Source organism: Triticum aestivum, chromosome 5A, assembly GCF_018294505.1.
Source record: "Triticum aestivum cultivar Chinese Spring chromosome 5A, IWGSC CS RefSeq v2.1, whole genome shotgun sequence".
Classification (NCBI taxonomy): Eukaryota; Viridiplantae; Streptophyta; class Magnoliopsida; order Poales; family Poaceae; genus Triticum; species Triticum aestivum.
Window position 1 is genome coordinate 119,724,243 of NC_057806.1, and position 18,628 is coordinate 119,742,870.

At 48.7% G+C, this 18,628-nt stretch overlaps 2 protein-coding genes and 1 non-coding gene across 3 annotated transcripts; all 3 read left to right on the forward strand.

The window, feature by feature from the left end:
- Positions 1-352: 352 nt before the first annotated feature.
- On the forward strand, positions 353-5,913 carry LOC123101248 (uncharacterized). The gene is made up of 11 exons (XM_044522783.1): positions 353-1,526; positions 1,568-1,902; positions 2,015-2,122; positions 2,222-2,312; positions 2,780-2,898; positions 3,022-3,231; positions 3,750-4,019; positions 4,135-4,264; positions 4,363-5,377; positions 5,499-5,579; positions 5,678-5,913. Exons 1-9 carry the CDS (start codon positions 353-355, stop codon positions 4,527-4,529), a joined length of 2,604 nt encoding a protein of 867 aa, XP_044378718.1. The 3' UTR covers positions 4,530-5,377; positions 5,499-5,579; positions 5,678-5,913.
- A 2,953-nt stretch (positions 5,914-8,866) lies between these two features.
- LOC123106687 (protein FAR1-RELATED SEQUENCE 12-like) lies at positions 8,867-10,272 on the forward strand. Its single transcript, XM_044528781.1, has 2 exons — positions 8,867-10,075; positions 10,163-10,272. The coding sequence occupies exons 1-2, from the start codon at positions 8,913-8,915 to the stop codon at positions 10,173-10,175; spliced, it is 1,176 nt and encodes a 391-aa protein (XP_044384716.1). The 5' UTR covers positions 8,867-8,912; the 3' UTR covers positions 10,176-10,272.
- Positions 10,273-16,199: 5,927 nt separating this feature from the next.
- Positions 16,200-16,273, forward strand: TRNAV-UAC (transfer RNA valine (anticodon UAC)). Its single transcript has one exon. It is a non-coding gene; the product is annotated as a tRNA-Val (tRNA).
- The last annotated feature ends 2,355 nt before the right edge of the window (positions 16,274-18,628 follow it).

Sequence of the window (18,628 nt, forward strand, 5' to 3'; positions counted from 1 at the left end):
GCTCCCGCTTCGATCACCGGCACTCTTGCTGTTCCTGATGATCTGGTCTTCCAGGAGTCGTCAAGTCCACCACCCGTCTTCTTCCCGACGCTGAATATAAATACCTCCTCCTCCTCCTCCTCCCCGTGCACGCTTCACCAACTCAAAACCGCCGCCTCGTCAATCCCACATTCCACCTCCCCTCCCGTTTCCGCCCGCAACTCGCCTCCTCCACCCAAACCCTAGGCCTCAAGCCCACCGCCACGCTCCCCCTCCCGCTCCCGCTCGCGCTCTGCGGCAATTCGGCGAACAGCTCGCGCGCATCTCCCCGGGTTTCCACGCCAGCCGGGCAACTTCTCCGAGCGCCCCGGCGATGGCGAACCACGAGGCCGCGGAGGCCGCTTCCATCCGCAACGAGGCCCGGGAGATTCTAAACCTCCACTACGACGGCCAGCACGAGGCTGCGGTGGCCCGCGCCGTAGTGCTCGCCGCCGTGCACCCGGGCTCCGCGGTCGCTCTCAACCTCGCCGGCTTGATCCACCGCCACGCCTTCCTCGTGGCGCGGAACGACAGGGGCGTCCACAGCGACGACGAAGACGACGACGAGAACGCGTCCGCGCTGGAGAAGTACCACCGCCAGGCCGCCCTCGACGCCTTCTCCGCCGCTGCGCGGCTCGCCCCCAGCTGCGTCGTCACCAACGCCGACCACGCCGACGCGCTCGCCGACTGCCGTCGCTTCGAGGACGCGCAGAAGGAGTTTCTCCGCATGCTCGACACGGTCGCCAACAACGACCAAGCCGACCCGGCGCTGTACAACGTGGTGTACGACATGAGCGGGGACTCAAGCATGAAGGAGAGAAGGCGCGATGCCGTGAAGAGCGCCAGCATCTCGATGGAGCGCTTCGCGGAAAGAATCAACCACAGGATTCTGCCATTGGAGGCCGCCAAGCTGCTGGACGCCAGCAATCTCGGCGGGCCTGCCGCCGATGAAGCGCGAGACCGTGCAAGGCTTCTCGCCGAGACCTACCCCTACTCGCCGCGCGCCCAGATACTCCGCGCGTACATCGACTTGGCACCAGTCCGTGCCCTCGATCCGGCAATGGACAAGAAGCAGCTTCTGCGCCGCGCGCTCACCACCGTGTCTCAAGCGGCAGAAAACTTCGACCACTCGCTCATGGTTGCCTTGTTCCACGCCAAGCTCTTGTTCGTCCTGGATAACTTTGATGCTGCGGAGAGAGAGTGCCGCCGGGCACTTCGCATCGAGACGCCGAATGACCCCAAGTGGGATGACATACCTCCCATGGCTGCTCTTGGGGCAGATTCTGATGCCAGAGTATCTTATGTCAAGAAGCAGCTCAGTGTCTTGCTCAAGCAGATCATAGTTGTGGCTGCACTATACTGGTCCTCCATGAAGAATGCACCGCAGGGCCAACGCGTTGTATCAGTGACGGTTGATACGCTGCATGCGCACTATGATGGAATCGACAAGTCGGCAGCAAAGACCATTTCTGATGCAACGCGCTTTCTCAAGAATCAGGAGTCATGGAGTTTTTGGATTTGCCTCAATTCCCGTTGTGATGGCAAGAAGTTTCAAACACTAGTTCGCTCTGGCAACACATATGCAGCAAGCACCGAGATGAGCTCTGGGGGAAGCTGCAGTCACTTATAGATCCAGTATATTATGAGAATACATCACAGGATGATCACTCGTTGGTTGGGATAACTCTCAGCCGCCAGTCTGACACCTTCCTTTTACCAAGGGTGCAGGATATGTTTGAATCCTTGCTGCTTTCACCATCTGTTGGAATACAGGCAGAGCCCTTCACTGAAATGCGACAAAGGAAATGCAGAGAAGGATCTGAGATCCTTGGGAGCATCAGGGAGAAGCTGAGGATGTTGCCTAAAGATACACTTAGCACTAAGGTCTAGCACTTATACATATGGCATGGTTTCAATTTAGCATTCTTCCTTAGTTCACTGTTCTGCTTATAGTGATGTTTATCAGACTAATGATTGGCTTGCTTGTTGATTGCAGTTTCAGGAGTGCTGTTCTCGAATAGAGAAATTGTGGCTAAAGTTTCTTCAAGTTACTGTTGTGGACTATCGTGAAATCATTCTTCCCCTTGCAAGATCATACCAATGGGTCTGTTAACATCTGCCGTGATTAGTTTTTATAGTTATATATGCCCATATGTTCGCTCAACTGCCCATATTGTGTGCTAACTGATAACCATCTTTGCAGATAGAATTGAAGAAACGGATTCCTTTTTATCTAAATCATCCTGGTACCAGGCGTCTTGGATTTGCTGATGCCAATATTGATATTATATGCGGTAAAATTCCTGCTGCCCAATGAATTTGTATTACCTCATGTCACATTGACTTTTTCAGGAGCCTTTTGTTCTTCTGCTGTCGTAACAAATAATTTAGTTATATCTCAACGATCTAAACCTGGCATTGCCCTAGCCTGCTTGTTTTATGCCTCCTTGATTCAGAGGAATTTCTATGTAGTTTATTAGGATTTCCATCCTTACGAATTTTGAGTACTACTATATTAGAGAGTTTTTTACAGTGTAATATTCTATTAGAAGTTATCTGGTATGTAGGATTTGAATCCTTAGGATGTCCTCTTTTCCTATAGGCCACTTCGCACTCAGTTCCAAAGGAAAACTTCCATTCAATCTAACCTCTTGGAAAATACCTTTTTGAACTAACAAATATGTTATTGCATGCTCTCAGTTTTACAATATAAAATATGCTATGTTATGTCACTAATACTTCTTACAATTTCATAATACAGGAATTTCTGGCCAATCTGTCAAGGAAATGGCAAGCACCTCCAGTTCTCAACAAAGCGTTACTGTTTCCAACAAGAACAATGCTGATAAAGAATTGTCTATCTTGAGTGTAATCATACAGGTAAGAGACACTCGCATCTGGTCATGTGATCTTTTAACAACCAGCCTATAATTTCCTATGTATGTCTTCCTGTCATTGGGCAATCTGAAAAACCAGCCTATAATTTCCTTTGTATGTGTGCAGTCATTGTGCAATCTGAGGCATTTCAGAGATAAACTTCTGATGGGGCCACTTGTATGGATCCCGTCAGTTGATAATCCCTGCATTGCACAGCAATTTTATGAAATCTTCTCTTCTTGGGAGAAAAACGACCACCACTTAACCGATGTTGTACTGACTTACATGAAGACTCTTCTCTGCAGAGTTGCAGATTGCGGCACTTTTTATGAAAAGGTTAGACCTTAATCACCATTGCATATATTTGCAAGACCGTTTAAACAAAAATTAATTGAACTTAGATTACAACGTGAAAGCAGAGTATGTAATCCAGTTCGGTGCTGATGCTACCTTCAATTTATTTTATTTGCATGTGTTCATTTCTTATTTTGTGGTCATTTTGGAGGTCTGCAACTGTTTTGAACAAAACATAGATGCGGTATCTTACACTCCAGAGGGAAACAGTCCTAGTTCATACCAGAATTAATTGTTTTTTCTTGTTATTTACTGTATATTTATGCATGCTGAATATTTATACCAAGTATATGCACTAAAGTAGTGATCTAAACGCTCTATTATTTCTTTAGGGAGGGAGTATGTTGTTATTGTAAGCTCTGTTGTGTTTTGCATCGCTGTTGTGTTTCTTTTATGTTGTGTGTAAAGTATTGACCTAAAAACAACTGCATTCTGCGTCTGTCCTATATGATCATGCACGCAATTAGTAATCCTGAATTCCTGGTGAATCAATTCCGCAGGTTGGGAAAACTTTTGTTTCTGAGATTGTGGCCACAATTCTCATTGAATTGCATATGTCAGAAACTTGTTCGCGTTTTAGAGAAAACAAGGAGACCGAGAGACATGTAGTGAACCGAATCACGTGCGGAGATTGCTTATGCCCAACACATTATCTTTTTGGGATCAAATTCGATGCTCAAATCAGCTGTAGCTGTGGGAAGTCTTCCGGTGAATACCTGTATACCACACTTTTCCATAAACTTGATGCCGGTTCACCTCAAACAGCAAAGGTATGTTGTATGCAATAGTTTTCTGCCTAGCCAACATTGTATAGGTGGATATTGACGCAAGAGCATTCTAGAAAGTAGGAAATATTGACTAGAGGTTTTAATTGTCCTTGTACAGATCAAGTCCTTTGCAGAGCTTCCGGTTCTATTGGATGAACAGTTCCGCGAGGACAACAAATGCGACCATTGTGGAAGTCTGCAGAATATTGATCTTTTTCTTTCAAACACACCACACTTCTTTACAATAGGTAACGCTAATTGTCTCAAATTATAAGTTGGCTTTTATTTTATTCATACATCATAGCTTGCAGTAGTTTACACCAACAAATATTCATCATGTCGGCAGTTTTGAACTGGCTGGGTGGCAGTGAAAGCCAGGACACACTATCTGAAGTTCTGGCTAGCATCACGTCTCCCCTTGACACTGAGTTCTTTTGCAGAAGTGCTCATTCTGCAGCTATGTATGCTGTCACATCCATGGTACGTGCACAGCAAACTATTCTATTTTCCTAAATTGAATTGTTAATGGAACTGAACAAATACTTTTATCATTTAATTCTCATGTTAAGGTAATCCTGAAATGAGAAAAAGCAATGAGCTATCTGTATTGGTTGACGTTCATGACCTTTTGTAAGTTGTGTTGCTAATTATTTACTGTTCCTTGACTGTTACTGGAGGCCAAGTTGGTATTGTTCTAAGACTGAAGCAAGGTTCTTATTTTTGTGGAACAAAATGGATCATGGTTAAATGGCGTTGTCACCTGGTTCAAATTGCCTAGGTTACATTGACAAGGCATTTTGCTGCTATTTCTAAAGAAGTGGATAGAAGGTTTAAACTATGATACATCATATCTGAGTTGGTTCGTACTTGGAGTTGGAGAGATATTTGCAAGTTTTGAATGGTCCTATCTGTGGCATATTTTTTCCTGCCTACTTCTCTTATATCAAGATATTTAGAAGACTCGACAGAAGAATTTCAGCAAGAATCAATAGCTTGTGTGATCCTTACGTCGCTGAGTTCTTTTTATAAACGTTCCATTGATTGAACGGTTGAAGAAGTATCATATGTAGGTAAACTGGTTAGACCTTTTAAAGTCTGCTGCTCTCAGAAGTATATTTTGCATTATTTTCCTTCCCTTTATAGCGAATAGGAAATGGCCTCATCAAATCACATGGAGTGGTTGCAGAACATCTGCTGGAGTAACCTTTTATCTGCACACTTCTCTCTCTCTCTCTCTCTCTCTCTCTCTCCCTCTCTCTCTCTGTCTCTCCCTCCCTCTCTCTCTCTCTGTGTGTGTGTGTGTGTGTGTGTGTGTGTTTACTCTTCTGTTGCTTTGAGTATTAGTACAGGCCTATTGCAAGGTTGGTTTAGTGCTCTGGTTACTTAATTTGCCTGCTTACATATGCAAGCATAGTCACTCCTTGCAAATGCAGTGCAATTGAGCATCCATCTTATGCTAGCTTGCAATCCAAACTCTTGCAGATCTGCTATGCTGATGACCGCTACGTCTGCTTTGCTCGCGGCGAGGACAAGTGGGTCATATATGGCTTCGAGACTGTCGAGGTAAGTTACTCGTGGTGTTGATCAAGGCCCTGTATTCTTTCTTGTAGCCATTTTATTCTTAACTTGCTGATTTGTTGGTGTGAACTTCCTGCATGCAGAGAGAAGATAGTTGGGAGCATTTGCTAGAACGCTTCAAGGACTGCAAGCTCCAGCCTGAAGTTCTATTTTTCGAGGTTATCAAGTAGACTGTTGTATAGCTCATTTGCAGAATGCAAACCTCTGTCTGACGATCAGAGCCAACTCTGGGCCCAGTTTTTTTGTTTCATTGCCACTATTTTGATGCTGTTTGGCTTGGTCACACTCTGACATCGAATACAGATAAATTCTTCAGAGATGGTATAAATTGTTCTGTGTGTTCTTAACTCGAAAGAAGGGCTTTATGATATTCGTCTGTGGAAGTTGGAACTGATGAGCAGGGGCGGAGCCAGGATTGGGCAAAGCGCAGGGCCCCAGGCTGCTACAGTGCTGCTACAATGTTGATACAATGCACTGCTGATGAGTGATGCATATCTTGGCTTCTAACGTCACATTTAATGGCACCACGCCATTTTTCTCTTAAGTCATAATGTTGATAATGGCTAGCTGGGAGAAGTGACTTTGATGCATCACCATCAGGAATCCGTTGAAGGCTGTTTTTATTTCCTTTCTCTGTTTTTTTCTTTGTTACGGTAGGCTCTAGGCTTTCGTTGTCTGCTTATGGCCCTTTGGCCTTTGTTGTTTGTATGGGCCTTGCTTCGGTAGACCCCCCCCCCCCCAACAAAACGTAGAAGGACAGAATTGGCATACGAAAGAAACGTATGCCCACCTCGTATTGTACAGCTCTGCCGGGCATACGTATACCGCGCGCATGAAAAAAAAAGTACCCATGATCTGGGCCCGCCCCATCTTCTCGCCCGCCCATCTAGTCGCCCGCCCGCTAATCACGGTATTTCCAGAGTTGGCGATCGCCGCCGCAGCGGATCGCCGCCGTCCGAACCCCGTGCGAGGCCACCCTCGCCGTCCCAACGTCGCCCGTCGCCGCCCTCGGCGTCTGGACGTCGCCCGCCGCCGCCCCCGTCGCCGCATCTCACCGTCCCAACTTCACCCGTCGCCGCATCTCACCGTCCCAACGTCGCCCGTCGCCGCATCTCACCGTCGTCCGACGACGCGGACATGAAGGGCCCGACGTCTGACGCTGCCCTCGCCGCCCGAACCCCGTCCGACACCGCCCTCGTCGTCGCAACGTCGTCCGTCGCCACATCTAACCGTCGTCGTTGTACGCCGGGGACGTGAAGGGCCCGACGTCTGACGCCGCCTCCGCAGCACTGTCGTCGAACGTCGTCGACGTCTACACCGCAGGCCAAGGTTTGTCATGCCCGTCATCTAAACCTAGCGGGATAGATACAGGTTTCGCGTGAGGAATACATGCATGCAAACTCATTTTTTTTTCTTTTTTTGCAAATAAGTTGCGTTGGGCACTAAATTCGTTTACAGTACATGAACGAGTAATTACACAGTTGATGCAGGCTGGTCATTCGTTTGTGCTGCCCGTAACTGCGCATGCGTGGTGTTGTGTGTTTTCTACTGGATAATAGATGTAGTAATGAGCTGGGATGAAAGTAGTAATAGCAGTACTAAAAAAATTGTTTTTCTGGAGGGTAGGCTTGAGCCTGTTTAAGCCTGTCTAGTAGACTCGCCGCTGGATAGAAGTGAGGGCTAGTTCATGCATGTACGGATTTAGGGTTTAGGGTTCATCAAAACCTCCCGCCGCAGCGCCTCCTCTACGGACTAGGGCATGATTTACAGAACTAGCGTTGCTTTGGGCATGATGCATTGTACTAAACCTAACACACGATGTTTTGCAGTTCTGTGAGTTAGGCGTGTTGACATGGACGAAGAATCTGCATTCGGGAGGGACGAGAATGGTACTGATAAGGTGACTAAGACCAATAACGATAACTTGAACGAAGATGATGACAGCAGCGACAACGATTCCGTCTCGTCATATGATATCTTACCTCCGGAGGATTTTGATAATAATGAACATGGCGCAAATAGCGAAAACGTAAGTGCCGTATATTTTTTTTTATTTTCGAAATTGCAAAGTATGGCATGGCTAACTGTATATCTTTGTGTACAAATTTCCAGGAAGATGTGGATGTTGACAATGTGCAACATAGTTGGCAGGAATCATTTGCAGATAACTTGAGCCAGGTTAGTTGATAGATGTTGTACATGGATCAATAGTATGATTTAAATGATAATAATTGACATATATATTTTGAAATGAATGTTGTAGGAGGAGTCAGATGGTCCGAGCGTTGATCACGATGAGGGAGAGATCGATATTGAGGAGGCTCAAAGGCAGCAGAAGATGCTTGAGACACATTGGAAGGTCATGGCTATGACCTTTCGGTCGCAAGGGGATGCATACATATTCTACAACAATCACGCCAGAGAACACGGGTTTAGCATAAGGAAACAGAAGGTGAAACGAGGTGCTTCGGGAATGATCCGGTACCGGCGGTTTCTTTGCTCCAGGGCTGGGAGAAGGCAGAGCAAGTTCATAACCATGGAGGGCCGCAAGCGCAGGCTTAGACCGGAGACTCGTTGTGACTGCGGTGCACATATGGTGGTGAAGCTGGACAGAGAACGTGGCGTTTGGTTCGTCGCATCATTCGTGGATGATCACAACCACGCGATGGCTCGGCCCGACGAGGTTTGTTTTTTATGGTCACACAGACGGATTGGAGATGGGCAGAGGGCCGAGATATTGGCCATGGAAGCGGCCGGGATAAGAAAGCATATTATAATGGACAACTTCATCAGCAGATACGGTTCGTACGATAAGTGCGGGCTTATCAGGAGGGACATTTACAATCTTTGTTGCAGAGAAAAAATGAAGCTCATTGCAAAGGGTGATGCAGAGACGGCAGTTGGCATTATGAGGAGTAGGAAGGAGAAGGACCCTGAGTTTTTTTTGAGTATGTGCGTGACAAGGAAGGGCGACTGAAGAGTATGTTCTGGTGCGATGCACAGTCGCGGAGGGACTATCAGGACTACGGAGATGTGGTCGTGTTTGATAGCACGTATAAGATGAACAGATACGGTATGCCGTTCGTCCCCTTTGTAGGAGTTAACAACCACCGTTGCACCACAGTGTTTGGTTGTGCCATCATTGCTGACGAGACGGAAGGGACATACGTGTGGCTGCTGCAGACATTTATGAAGGCAAACTGTCAGGTGAAGCCAAAGTCAATAATCACAGACGGTGACGCTGCAATGATCCGGGCTATTCGGACCGTCCTTTCAGATGTTTTCCATCGTCTTTGTTCGTGGCATATCGAGAAAAATATGCAGAGGCACCTGCATTACAAGTCACTGGATGAGTTCAGATCGCTCCTGTACTATGCCACCTCTCAAGCGAACTTTGAGCAGAGATGGAAAGCTTTCTATGATAAGTGGAAGACGGATAGAACTGAAGAGTGGCTTGACAGGATGTACAGGAAGAGGAGACTGTGGGCAGCTTCATATCTTTCCGATGGTTTTTTTCTTGGTATGCGAAGTAACCAGAGGAGTGAAAGCCTCAACTCCTGCCTTCACCTTCACCTGGACTACGGTATGACAATTGTTGATTTGGTGGTGCATTATGAGAACTGTATAGTTCGCCTGCGTGAGAACGAGGCGTACGATGACTGCGAGGCATTCCAGAAGGAACCACCGTCTGTTACTGAATATAAAGTCCTTGAGGAGCATGCCGCCAAAGTATTCACACCTGCTAATTTCTACATCTTGCAAGATGATTTGCATAAGATGGGTCAGCTGGAGATATTTGAGACGCTCGTGGGAATTGGGCGTGAGACATTCATTGTGACATGGAAGGATAACCACAAGTTTAGGTACAATGTTGTTTATGAACCAGGTAACTCAGAAGAAACTATTACATGCAGTTGTCTTAGGATGGTTCGGAAAGGGCTGCCATGCAAACACATTCTGTTTGTTCTCCATCATCTGAATTTAACTGAAATACCAAAGTGTTGTGTCCTTCATCGGTTGTCCAAACATGCAAGAGATGGGTTGCCTGTGCAGAGGAAGAGTGATATGTTTGGATGGGGTTGGTCAGGGCCATTGGAGAGAGAACGGTATAGTGCAATATCCATTAAAACCGCACAAGCTGCTCATGTTGCAGCAAATGATCCCTTCTTGTTCGATGAGTTGATGAAGTGTCTAGACAACATAATAGCACAGAAAAAGATTTCAGAGGAGGAACTTATAGGAAGTAGAAGGTATGCTATGCTGAAGAAGGAGGCAAGTCAAGTGCAACAAGTTGAGCCTGGTATTGGTGATCCTCAGAAAGTTTCGACGAAGGGTGCACCTAAGAAGGGGCGGTCAAAGGGGGGCCCCGGCGTTACAAAGAATGGTAGGCCAAAAGATTTTACAGAGAAGAAAAGTGGTCCTTTGTGCAGTTTGTGTAGTCAAGCAGGTCATAATAAGGCTACATGTCATTTGAACGAGAAGTAAGATGTTATCTTCTTATTGTTGTTATGTTCCTACTTTGATTTTAGCAACTATATTTGCTCACCAATTCTTTATGTTTTGTTCAGGAACTGGGCGTAGGTACAGATGCAGGTTGGTTTGTACGAAGAATAAAAGTGGTCGCACGAACCTTTGTCGTTTTTTATTCGTACGTGTCTGCAAGAAAACTTGATAAGTTATTTGTTTGTGTTTTGATAAAAGATATATGTAATAAATTTGGAGATGACATTGCATATGTTATACTACCTGGGCATGATGATGATTTTGTTTGCTGTTTGCTACCTGGGCATATATGTTGTACTGATGATGATTTTGTTTGATGTTGTTTCTGGCCGCTACTTTCTGCCAAAATAATTGAAAAAGTGAAGTTTTTAAAAAAAATGCCCGACCACCGCTGCTGGGCCCATAGTAGCTTACGGAAGCTACCCAAATCAAGCCCAAAGGCGACTCGGGCGGCCGATCGAGCCCACTAGCGGGCCCAGCAGCGGGGTCCAACGGGGCGCACGGGGATAATAAGAGAGGAGTTCGAAAGGGGGGGCGGAGGCAGCTATTTAAGCCGCTCCTGGCGCCCCCCCCGCTTCCGAGGTGGGACTAAAACTTGGGCGCTGCCCCGCGCGGGCGAGGGGAGGGGGCGTGGGCCGGGGGAGGGGCGAGGGGAGGGGGCTTGGGCCGGGGGAGGAGCCCCGCGCGGGTGAGGGGAGAGGCCGTGGGCCGGGGGAGGAGCCCCGCGCGGGCGAGGGAGGGCCAGCCCGTTTTTTTATATATTTTTTCTGGTTCATTTTTTCTTTTTCTTTTTCTTTTTCTTTTTCTTTTTCTTTTTCTTTTGCTCTTATTGAAATGATCCATAAAATTCCTCTTAGAGTTGACAACCTTTCCATCAGCACGAAGAATAAGCCAGTGGGACACCCAAGATGATAATATGTGACGGTCAGCACGAGGATTATGGGTCTGCATATGGTTGCAATAACAATTGATGACCTACAAAATAACATAACAGCAATACGCCTATTAGATAATTTATATGCAAATGACATGTCCAACTTAATAACTTATTGCTAATACTTACACCGCCAAACGTCCGACCAATTTGGTGCAATTGCATGCATGCGATCACGTACACCCAGTGCAACCAGGCTATTTTACGGTCTACCGGAGGGGGGTTCCCGACTACTTTTTTTTTCACTCCGCCAAACGGCACGAAACTTTTCCGCATGATGGCATCACCCTCGACAGCACCCACGCCAGTTTGCATATTTTTCCGACGCTCGACGCGTTTTCTAGCATTTTCCCCGTGAAAATGCCGTAAAACAATGGCCGGACGTGACGCAACGTTTGTTTTGTGTCCGTTTTCGTTCCAACCTTGCGTGGGGCCCTACGTAGGCCGTGCCCGCACGTCCGACCAATTTGGTGCAATTGCATGCATGCGATCACGTACACCCAGTGCAACCAGGCTATTTTACGGTCTACCGGAGGGGGGTTCCCGACTACTTTTTTTTTCACTCCGCCAAACGGCAAGAAACTTTTTCCGCATGCTGGCATCACCATCGACAGCACCCACGCCAGTTTGCATATTTTTCCGACGCTCGACGCGTTTCCTAGGATTTTCCCCGTGAAAATGCCGTAAAACACTGGCCGGATGTGATGCAACGTTCGTTTTGTGTCCGGTTTTGTTCCAACCTTGCGTGGGGCCCTACGTAGGCCGTGCCCGCATGTCCGACCAATTTGGTGCAATTGCATGCATGCGATCACGTACCACCAGTGCAACGAGCTCTGTTTGGGTGTGTCGGCCGGGCTACTCTCAAAGCCGTTTTATTTTCGCCTACACCGAACGACCCCTTACTTTTTCCACGTACTCCAGGCACCATCGGGAGCATGCACGACAATTCTCATTATTTTATTACGTCTGATGCATTTTCTACGGTTTTTTCGGTGCTGTCTACATTGGGCATGCCTTAGGTCTCTGATTTCGTTCATATCTTGCGTGAGGGCCTACATTGGGCATGCACACACCCTCGCAAAAAATTGTTTTATTTCATGCATGCGATCACGCATTCCTAGTGCAACCAGCACCGTCCATATCTTGCATGTGTCGATATTTCATGTATTTGTTCCACATTAATTATTACAAACTTTTTTTACAGAGAATAAAAGTGGTTGCCCGAGTCTTGTCTGAATAACCTATGCTATTTTTTATTCGTAAGTGCGTGCCACAAAACTTGATAAGTGATTTCTTTATGTTTTCTCAAAATATTTATGTAATAAATTTGTATTTTGTACTGTCCTATGTGAAATAGTCTGTAGTTTCAAAATTCCGTTTATTTTGTTGGTTGTCGTTTCATGACGATGATGCCATTGTATGTGTTATACTACCTGGGCTGACCGACGTGTTGAAAATACACCCGGACGTGTTATTGTCTCATGCCATATTTTTACCGTGTTATTATTTTCTCATGCATTTTTTTCACATACACGTCGCCACAAACCCGCGCATGCACAGAAGATCGCACCCACCGAATCGCACCTACCTCATGCCAGCCAACCAGCGCCTCCCTCCGATCCCAGCTGCCCAATCACCGCCTCCCTCGGATCCCGCCACCACGCACGGACGCCGACCGGATCAGCCTCGCTCCCCGCGCCCATCGACTCTGAGCCGCCCGACCGCATCCTCCTCGATCTCCCCGCCCCCATGCACGCCTCCAACACGTCTCCCGCAACGTCCGCATCCTCCTCAATCTTCCCGCCCGCATGCACGCGTCCAACACGTCTCCCGCAACGTGTACTACCTATTCAGCGCCCACACACAAAACAAAAATTTGCCCGACCGCGAGTGGCGCCCGCGCGGGCGAGGGGAGGGGGGCGTCGGCCGTGGGCCGTGGGAGGGGGCGAGTGGCACCCTGCCTCTATGGGCCGAACTGGGCTGGCCGGTGACAGCGCAGAAAACGGCCTCATTATCCCTGCGGCGGCCGCGTGCACCGAGGGACGCGTTGCAGCGCGATTTTAGTCCCACCTCGGAAGCGGAGGGGCGCGAGGAGTGACTTAAATAGCTGTCTCCGCCCCCAATTTCGAACTCAGTTGCTATTACTCACCACTGCCCCGTTGCACCATGATGATGGGCCCTTTAGTGGGCTAAATCGGCCGCCCGAGTCGCCTTCGGGCTTGATATGGGTAGCTTCTGTAAGCTACTATATGGCTCAGCATCGTTGGTTGGGCATTTTTTTTAAGTAACTTAAATTTTTTGCCGGTATTTCATGTGTTTACTTCATCTTTTTTACTTCCATGTGTTAACTTCATATTTTTACAAAATAAAAATATCCCATTGATAACAAAAACATTTTCATGTGTTTACTTCATCTTTTCCTGCTGAGGTTGCGTGCAGTGCAGTGTTCGTGTTAGGTGCACCCTGTGGCGTACCCTCGCGTTTGCGTGCATGGTGCATGCACGTGCGCTTGGTGCTGTTAGGTGCACCCCGTGGTGTATGCGTGCGTTTGCGTGCATGGCACATGCATATGTGTGCGCTGTCGTCGGTTGTGCGTGCTTTCGATACGCTGGGGTTGTTTGGACTGTGTTTTTTCTTTTGATATTGGTTGTAGCAGTTTTTTGTATTTTTAGATAATTTTGTTCCCAGTGCTGAAATTTTTGTATACAACCATTCCATTACTCATTGAAGCAACATAATTTCCTTCATATTTAGGATATTTTACATTCGAACGAAATTTTACATGAAAAAAGATTAACATAAAACTAATCTAACTACTCCTCCTCGCTACTCAGAAGATCAACCACTACCGTCTGGCCGCCGTCTTCGCCGCCGTCTGAGTCATCGGAACTGCGCAAGTATCCAAAAAATTCGTCAAGGGTAGACGACTGCTGCGCTAGTGTATCGGTCGACTCCCTGATCGCCTGCCAGTATCCCGGCTCGTCTGCCGGGTCCCTCGGGTCAACAACATCGTCCGGCGGCATCCAACCGGTCTCCGACGTGGAGTTCCGGATCGCGCGGATCAAACCCGGCGACTCCAACGGGTCGCCCTCCTCTTGCATCGCCGCTAGTTCCGGCGGGATGTGAAACTCAGGGGCGGCCGCTGGAGCGGCGGGAGCGGCCGGCGCGCCTGCGCGAGCGCGCCGACCGGCACGGGCCTGCACAACCGGGGCGGCGGGGGGCGCGAGGGGCGCGTTTGGAGCGTCCGCGCGGATGCCCCGAGACTTGTAGAAGCTGACGACGGTGTCGAAGTCGCGGCCTACCCAAAAGTTGAGGCGACCTTCGGGGTTCCACGGACCGGGTTGTGCCGGCCCAGGCGTGGCATAGCCGTCGCTCGTCACGTGCCAGCCGTGTGCTAGGCGACATGACGGCGGCACGGGGATGCCGTGCCGGTAGATATCCACGGTCTGCGGCCCGCTGAGGCTAGTGGGCCACAGACCGCCCGGCGCGGCGCCGCGTCCACCACCTCGTCCACCACCGCTGCCGTCGCCTCCGCCGCCGCCAACCGCCCGGCGACTGCTCCCTGCGCCTCGACTGCCGCCTCCCCAGCCGAACCAACGCCGACCGAAGCATCCGCGTCCACGAGGCATCGCGCCGGAGAGAGCCGCCGCCCCGGAGATCGATCGGAGAACGTGGGGTCGCGGACGGTCTCTAAGAGGAGAGGCGGAGTCGGGGGCGGTTTATGAGAGGCTAGCGCGCGGGTCGGGGGTGGATTTATGGGAGGCGAGGGTCGGGCGCGGGTCGGGGGCAGGCGAGGCGGCAGCGGGGGCGGGGGGGCAGGCGGCAGCGCGTCGGCGGGGGCGGCCAATGCGAGGCGAGGCGGCAACGCGGTGCAGGCCGAGGCGGAAGCGGCTGCCGCAGGCCGAGGCGGAAGCGGGGGCGGCTGACGCGAGGCGGAAGCGGCCGCCGCAGGCCGACGCGGAAGCGGGGGAGGCCGACGCGAGGCGGAAGCGGGCGCCGCAGGCCGAGGCGGAAGCGGGAGGGGGGGCGACGCGAGGCGGAAGCGGGCGCCGCATGCCGAGGCGGAAGCGGGAGTAGGCCGCAACGCTGCAATCGGTAGCGGGGCCCGTAACCGTGCCATGCATGCATGCATGCGCCTGTCCCCGCGTAATTACCGGACGTGGGCGTGCGGGGGTGGGCGCGCTGGCGAGACGACCCGGCCAAAAAAACAAAAACGTACACGTATACGTATACATAACGAGCGGGACGGTAGGCGGGCGGCTTCTTTTTTGATTTTTGCCCATCGTGCCCTTCGTTATGAAGGGGTATGGGACAATCTTAGCCGTCCTTGTGTTGAAGGGGGTCTACCGAAGCGGAAGTGTGTATTTGGCGTCGTCTTGACCTTTTTCTCTCTAATACAAGGTGATGCTCATTTGGATGTGTGTTTGAGAACAAGAAAATTTGTTTTGGTTTTGTTTTTGAAAATGTTGACCCTTTTCACACATATGAGCATTGGACTACGCACTGCAATTGATGCTATTATAATCTTGTTAGCGTTAGAAGTTGAACTTAGAAGATAGTTTCGAGAAAGGGGGGTGCAACCGAAACAGGGGAACCCTGATCACCGCCGCTGGTTCAGACGTCCTTCCACGCGCACAGAAGCTCTGTCGTTCCGGCGCTGGCCAAAGAGAAGAAAAACCTTCTCTGCTGGCAATGTCAAAGCCCAACGCTCTTGTGTGAGGCTACTGACGGGACAGCCTCCAAAGGCGTGAGTGTTTCCATCCTCGGGGTTTAACTGTCCGCAGCCGTTGTTCAGGTTCAGATGCCACGGAAACGGGCGCAATCCCGCACGGCAACCATTATGAGCCGTTGTGGCTTTTCCATGATCCATCCAAAAGTGACCAGCATCCGCAGAGGGTGGTAATCAAACGATGGGATTTGGTGAATGGAGCCCGGAACAAATCTCGCCAACCTCCCACCTGCAGTCCTGCACGCTGTTAGCACCAACCTTGACAAAGATTGTCAATTAGTATGACACGTACGGCATGTGTACGTTGTTTGCATTCCACTAGGAGTGGGGAACTCTTTCTCTCGTACTGAAACATGCGGTTGCAGGAGGATGGAAATGGTTAGCCTAAACAATGTTTAGTCTTCGGTGTTAATCAGGTGGGTTAAGCATTTGTCAACATGGTGCTGTGGTGTAGTCGGTTATCACGTTAGTCTTACACACTAAAGGTCCCCAGTTCGAGCCTGGGCAGCACCAAAATATTCTCATTGTTTTGGGAAATTTTGTTCACACCTTCAGGAACTTCCGTATTTGTGAGCTTCTCTGTAAATGTGGAGTGTTTGTGTCTCTAAACCCTCACAGTTAGCTAAAATCTTCAGCCTTTTTGGCAACTTAGATTAGATGCCTCAAGTGTTTGATGTTGTGTTCTTTCCGCAGAGCAAGGTGATTCCTGAAATTAGTGTCAGCCATGTTTTCTTGGCTCAAAGCCCAACTAAAATTCAAAAATTCTCTTGGTCCATTTATGCACCCCGGAAGAGGAGAGAGAGTTGCAACTCTTTATAAGGTGAGCTCTTCTACCACTTGTATGAGCATGAGAAGAGGAGACCTACTCGCTCGCCACGCCACGCCTCGCCTCGCCGCCAAGTAAGTCTTCTCCATGCCTCCTTTTGGCGTGCACCGGGAGAGGAGCGATCAGGTTTTTGGGGAGCGCACTCGCGACGACTTCGCGAACGACGACTTTTTTCCCGACCTCGGCAACCTCATCCTCGACGATATGGGCGACAACGTCAACGCCGGCGGTGCTGCTCCCGCTGCACCGTATGTGATTCTATCCTTCCTGTTCGAGATCGTGATATAATTCACGTTTCTAGTATGTGCCCTAGATGTGATCTGTTCATCTACTATGCTAGTTTGCATGATTAGTTTAATCTCTGCTACTATAGTCATGATTTATCTTCTGTTTGTTCGGATTAAATCTCGTAGTAATTTTCTCATATTTCCAACAATTCAAAAACCTGATTATAGGCAATTTACTTCGAGTGGTTTTGTTACGCATCTGAAGCCGCCTGCCTTTAAGGGGGCGCAATATAAGATGTCGCACGAGAGCAGTCTACTGGTTTCAGACCATGGGCTGCTATGACGCCACCAAGGGCAAGCCTGAGGGCGATCTTAATCCAGCACAACTGAAAGCTTTTGAGAAGATCGATACTTTTTTTAAAGGCGCTCTTCTGAGTGTTCTGGATGATTCCATTGTGGATTCATATATGTCGTTTGAAAACGGCAGGAACATGTGGGCTGCGCTCGAGGCCAAGTTTGGTGCCTCGGACGCCGGCAGCGATTTGTATGTCATGGAACAATTTTATGACTACAAGATGACTAATGAGCGCTCTGTTGTACAGCAGGCTCATGAGATACAATCGCTCGCAAAAGAACTTGAGTACTTCAAGTGTGTGTTGCCGGACAAATTTGTTACCGGAGGCATCATTGTCAAGCTTCCACCTTCGTGAAACAATTTTGTTACTTCCCTGAAACACAAGAGACAGGAGTTTTCCGTTGCGGATCTCATTGATACTCTTGATGTTGAAGAGAAGGCGAGAGCAAAGGACACACGTGCTCGAGTTGCTGAGGGAGCTTCTAGTGCCCACATGGTACAGAAGAAGAACTTCCAGCCCAACAAGTTCAAAAACAACAAGAACAAAACTCAGGGCAAAGGCAAGTTTGATACAAAGAACAAGCCATCACATTCTACCAACTTCAAGAAGAATTCTCATAAGAAGGGGAAGGGACTTTGCCATGTCTGCGATGATCCTAATCACTGGGCTCCGAAGTGTCCTAACCGCTTTGAGGAGCGCAAACATGAGAAGAGCGGCAAGTCCGCTAATGTTGTCATCGGTGATACTGATATGAAGGATTCTGGGTACGGTATTCTTCCTACCATCCTTTCAGTATTTCAATCTCCTGATTGATTAATTGACACCGGTGCCAATGTACATGTTTGTGCTGATGCCTCCATGTTTTCTTCTTATCAGGTCACAAGGACTTCTCCCGTGCTGATGGGGAATGGGTCACATGCCATCGTTCGAGGTGTTGGTACGGTCGATCTGAAGTTTACTTCGGGGAAGACCGTGCGTCTGAAGAACGTTCATAATGTGCCGTCTATCAATAAAAATCTCGTTAGCAGTTCCCGTTTATGTCGAGATGGTTTTAAGTTGTTTTTCCAATCCAATAAAGTTGTAATTTCTAAGTATGGATAATTCGTTGGAAAAGGCTACGAGAGCGGAGGCTTGTTTCGCCTGTCTTTGTCAGATATTTGCTCTAAAGTTATTAATAATGTTTGCCACAATAATGAGTCTGATATTTGGCATTCACGACTTTGTCACATTAACTTTGGTTGCATGACGTGGCTAGCCAATATGAATTTAATTCTGAAAATCTCTACTGTCAAAGGCTCCAAGTGCCAAGTATGTGTGCAAGCTAAGCAACCTCGCAAGTCCCATAAGACTGCAGAGGCAAGAGACTTGGCGCCACTAGAGCTTATACATTCTGATCTTTGTGAGATGAATGGCGTGTTGACAAAAGATGGAAAGAGATATTTCATGACAGATTGATAAC

What these genes read in the sequence shown, in the direction of transcription:
- LOC123101248 (XM_044522783.1), top strand. Translation starts at nt 353, where the DNA reads ATGGCGAACCACGAGGCCGCGGAGGCCGCTTCCATCCGCAACGAGGCC. An exon ending in AAGATACACTTAGCACTAAG is followed by an intron (nt 1,903 to 2,014) that starts GTCTAGCACTTA and finishes TGTTGATTGCAG; the next exon opens with TTTCAGGAGTGCTGTTCTCG. An exon ending in ACCACACTTCTTTACAATAG is followed by an intron (nt 4,265 to 4,362) that starts GTAACGCTAATT and finishes TCATGTCGGCAG; the next exon opens with TTTTGAACTGGCTGGGTGGC.
- LOC123106687 (XM_044528781.1), top strand. Translation starts at nt 8,913, where the DNA reads ATGCAGAGGCACCTGCATTACAAGTCACTGGATGAGTTCAGATCGCTC.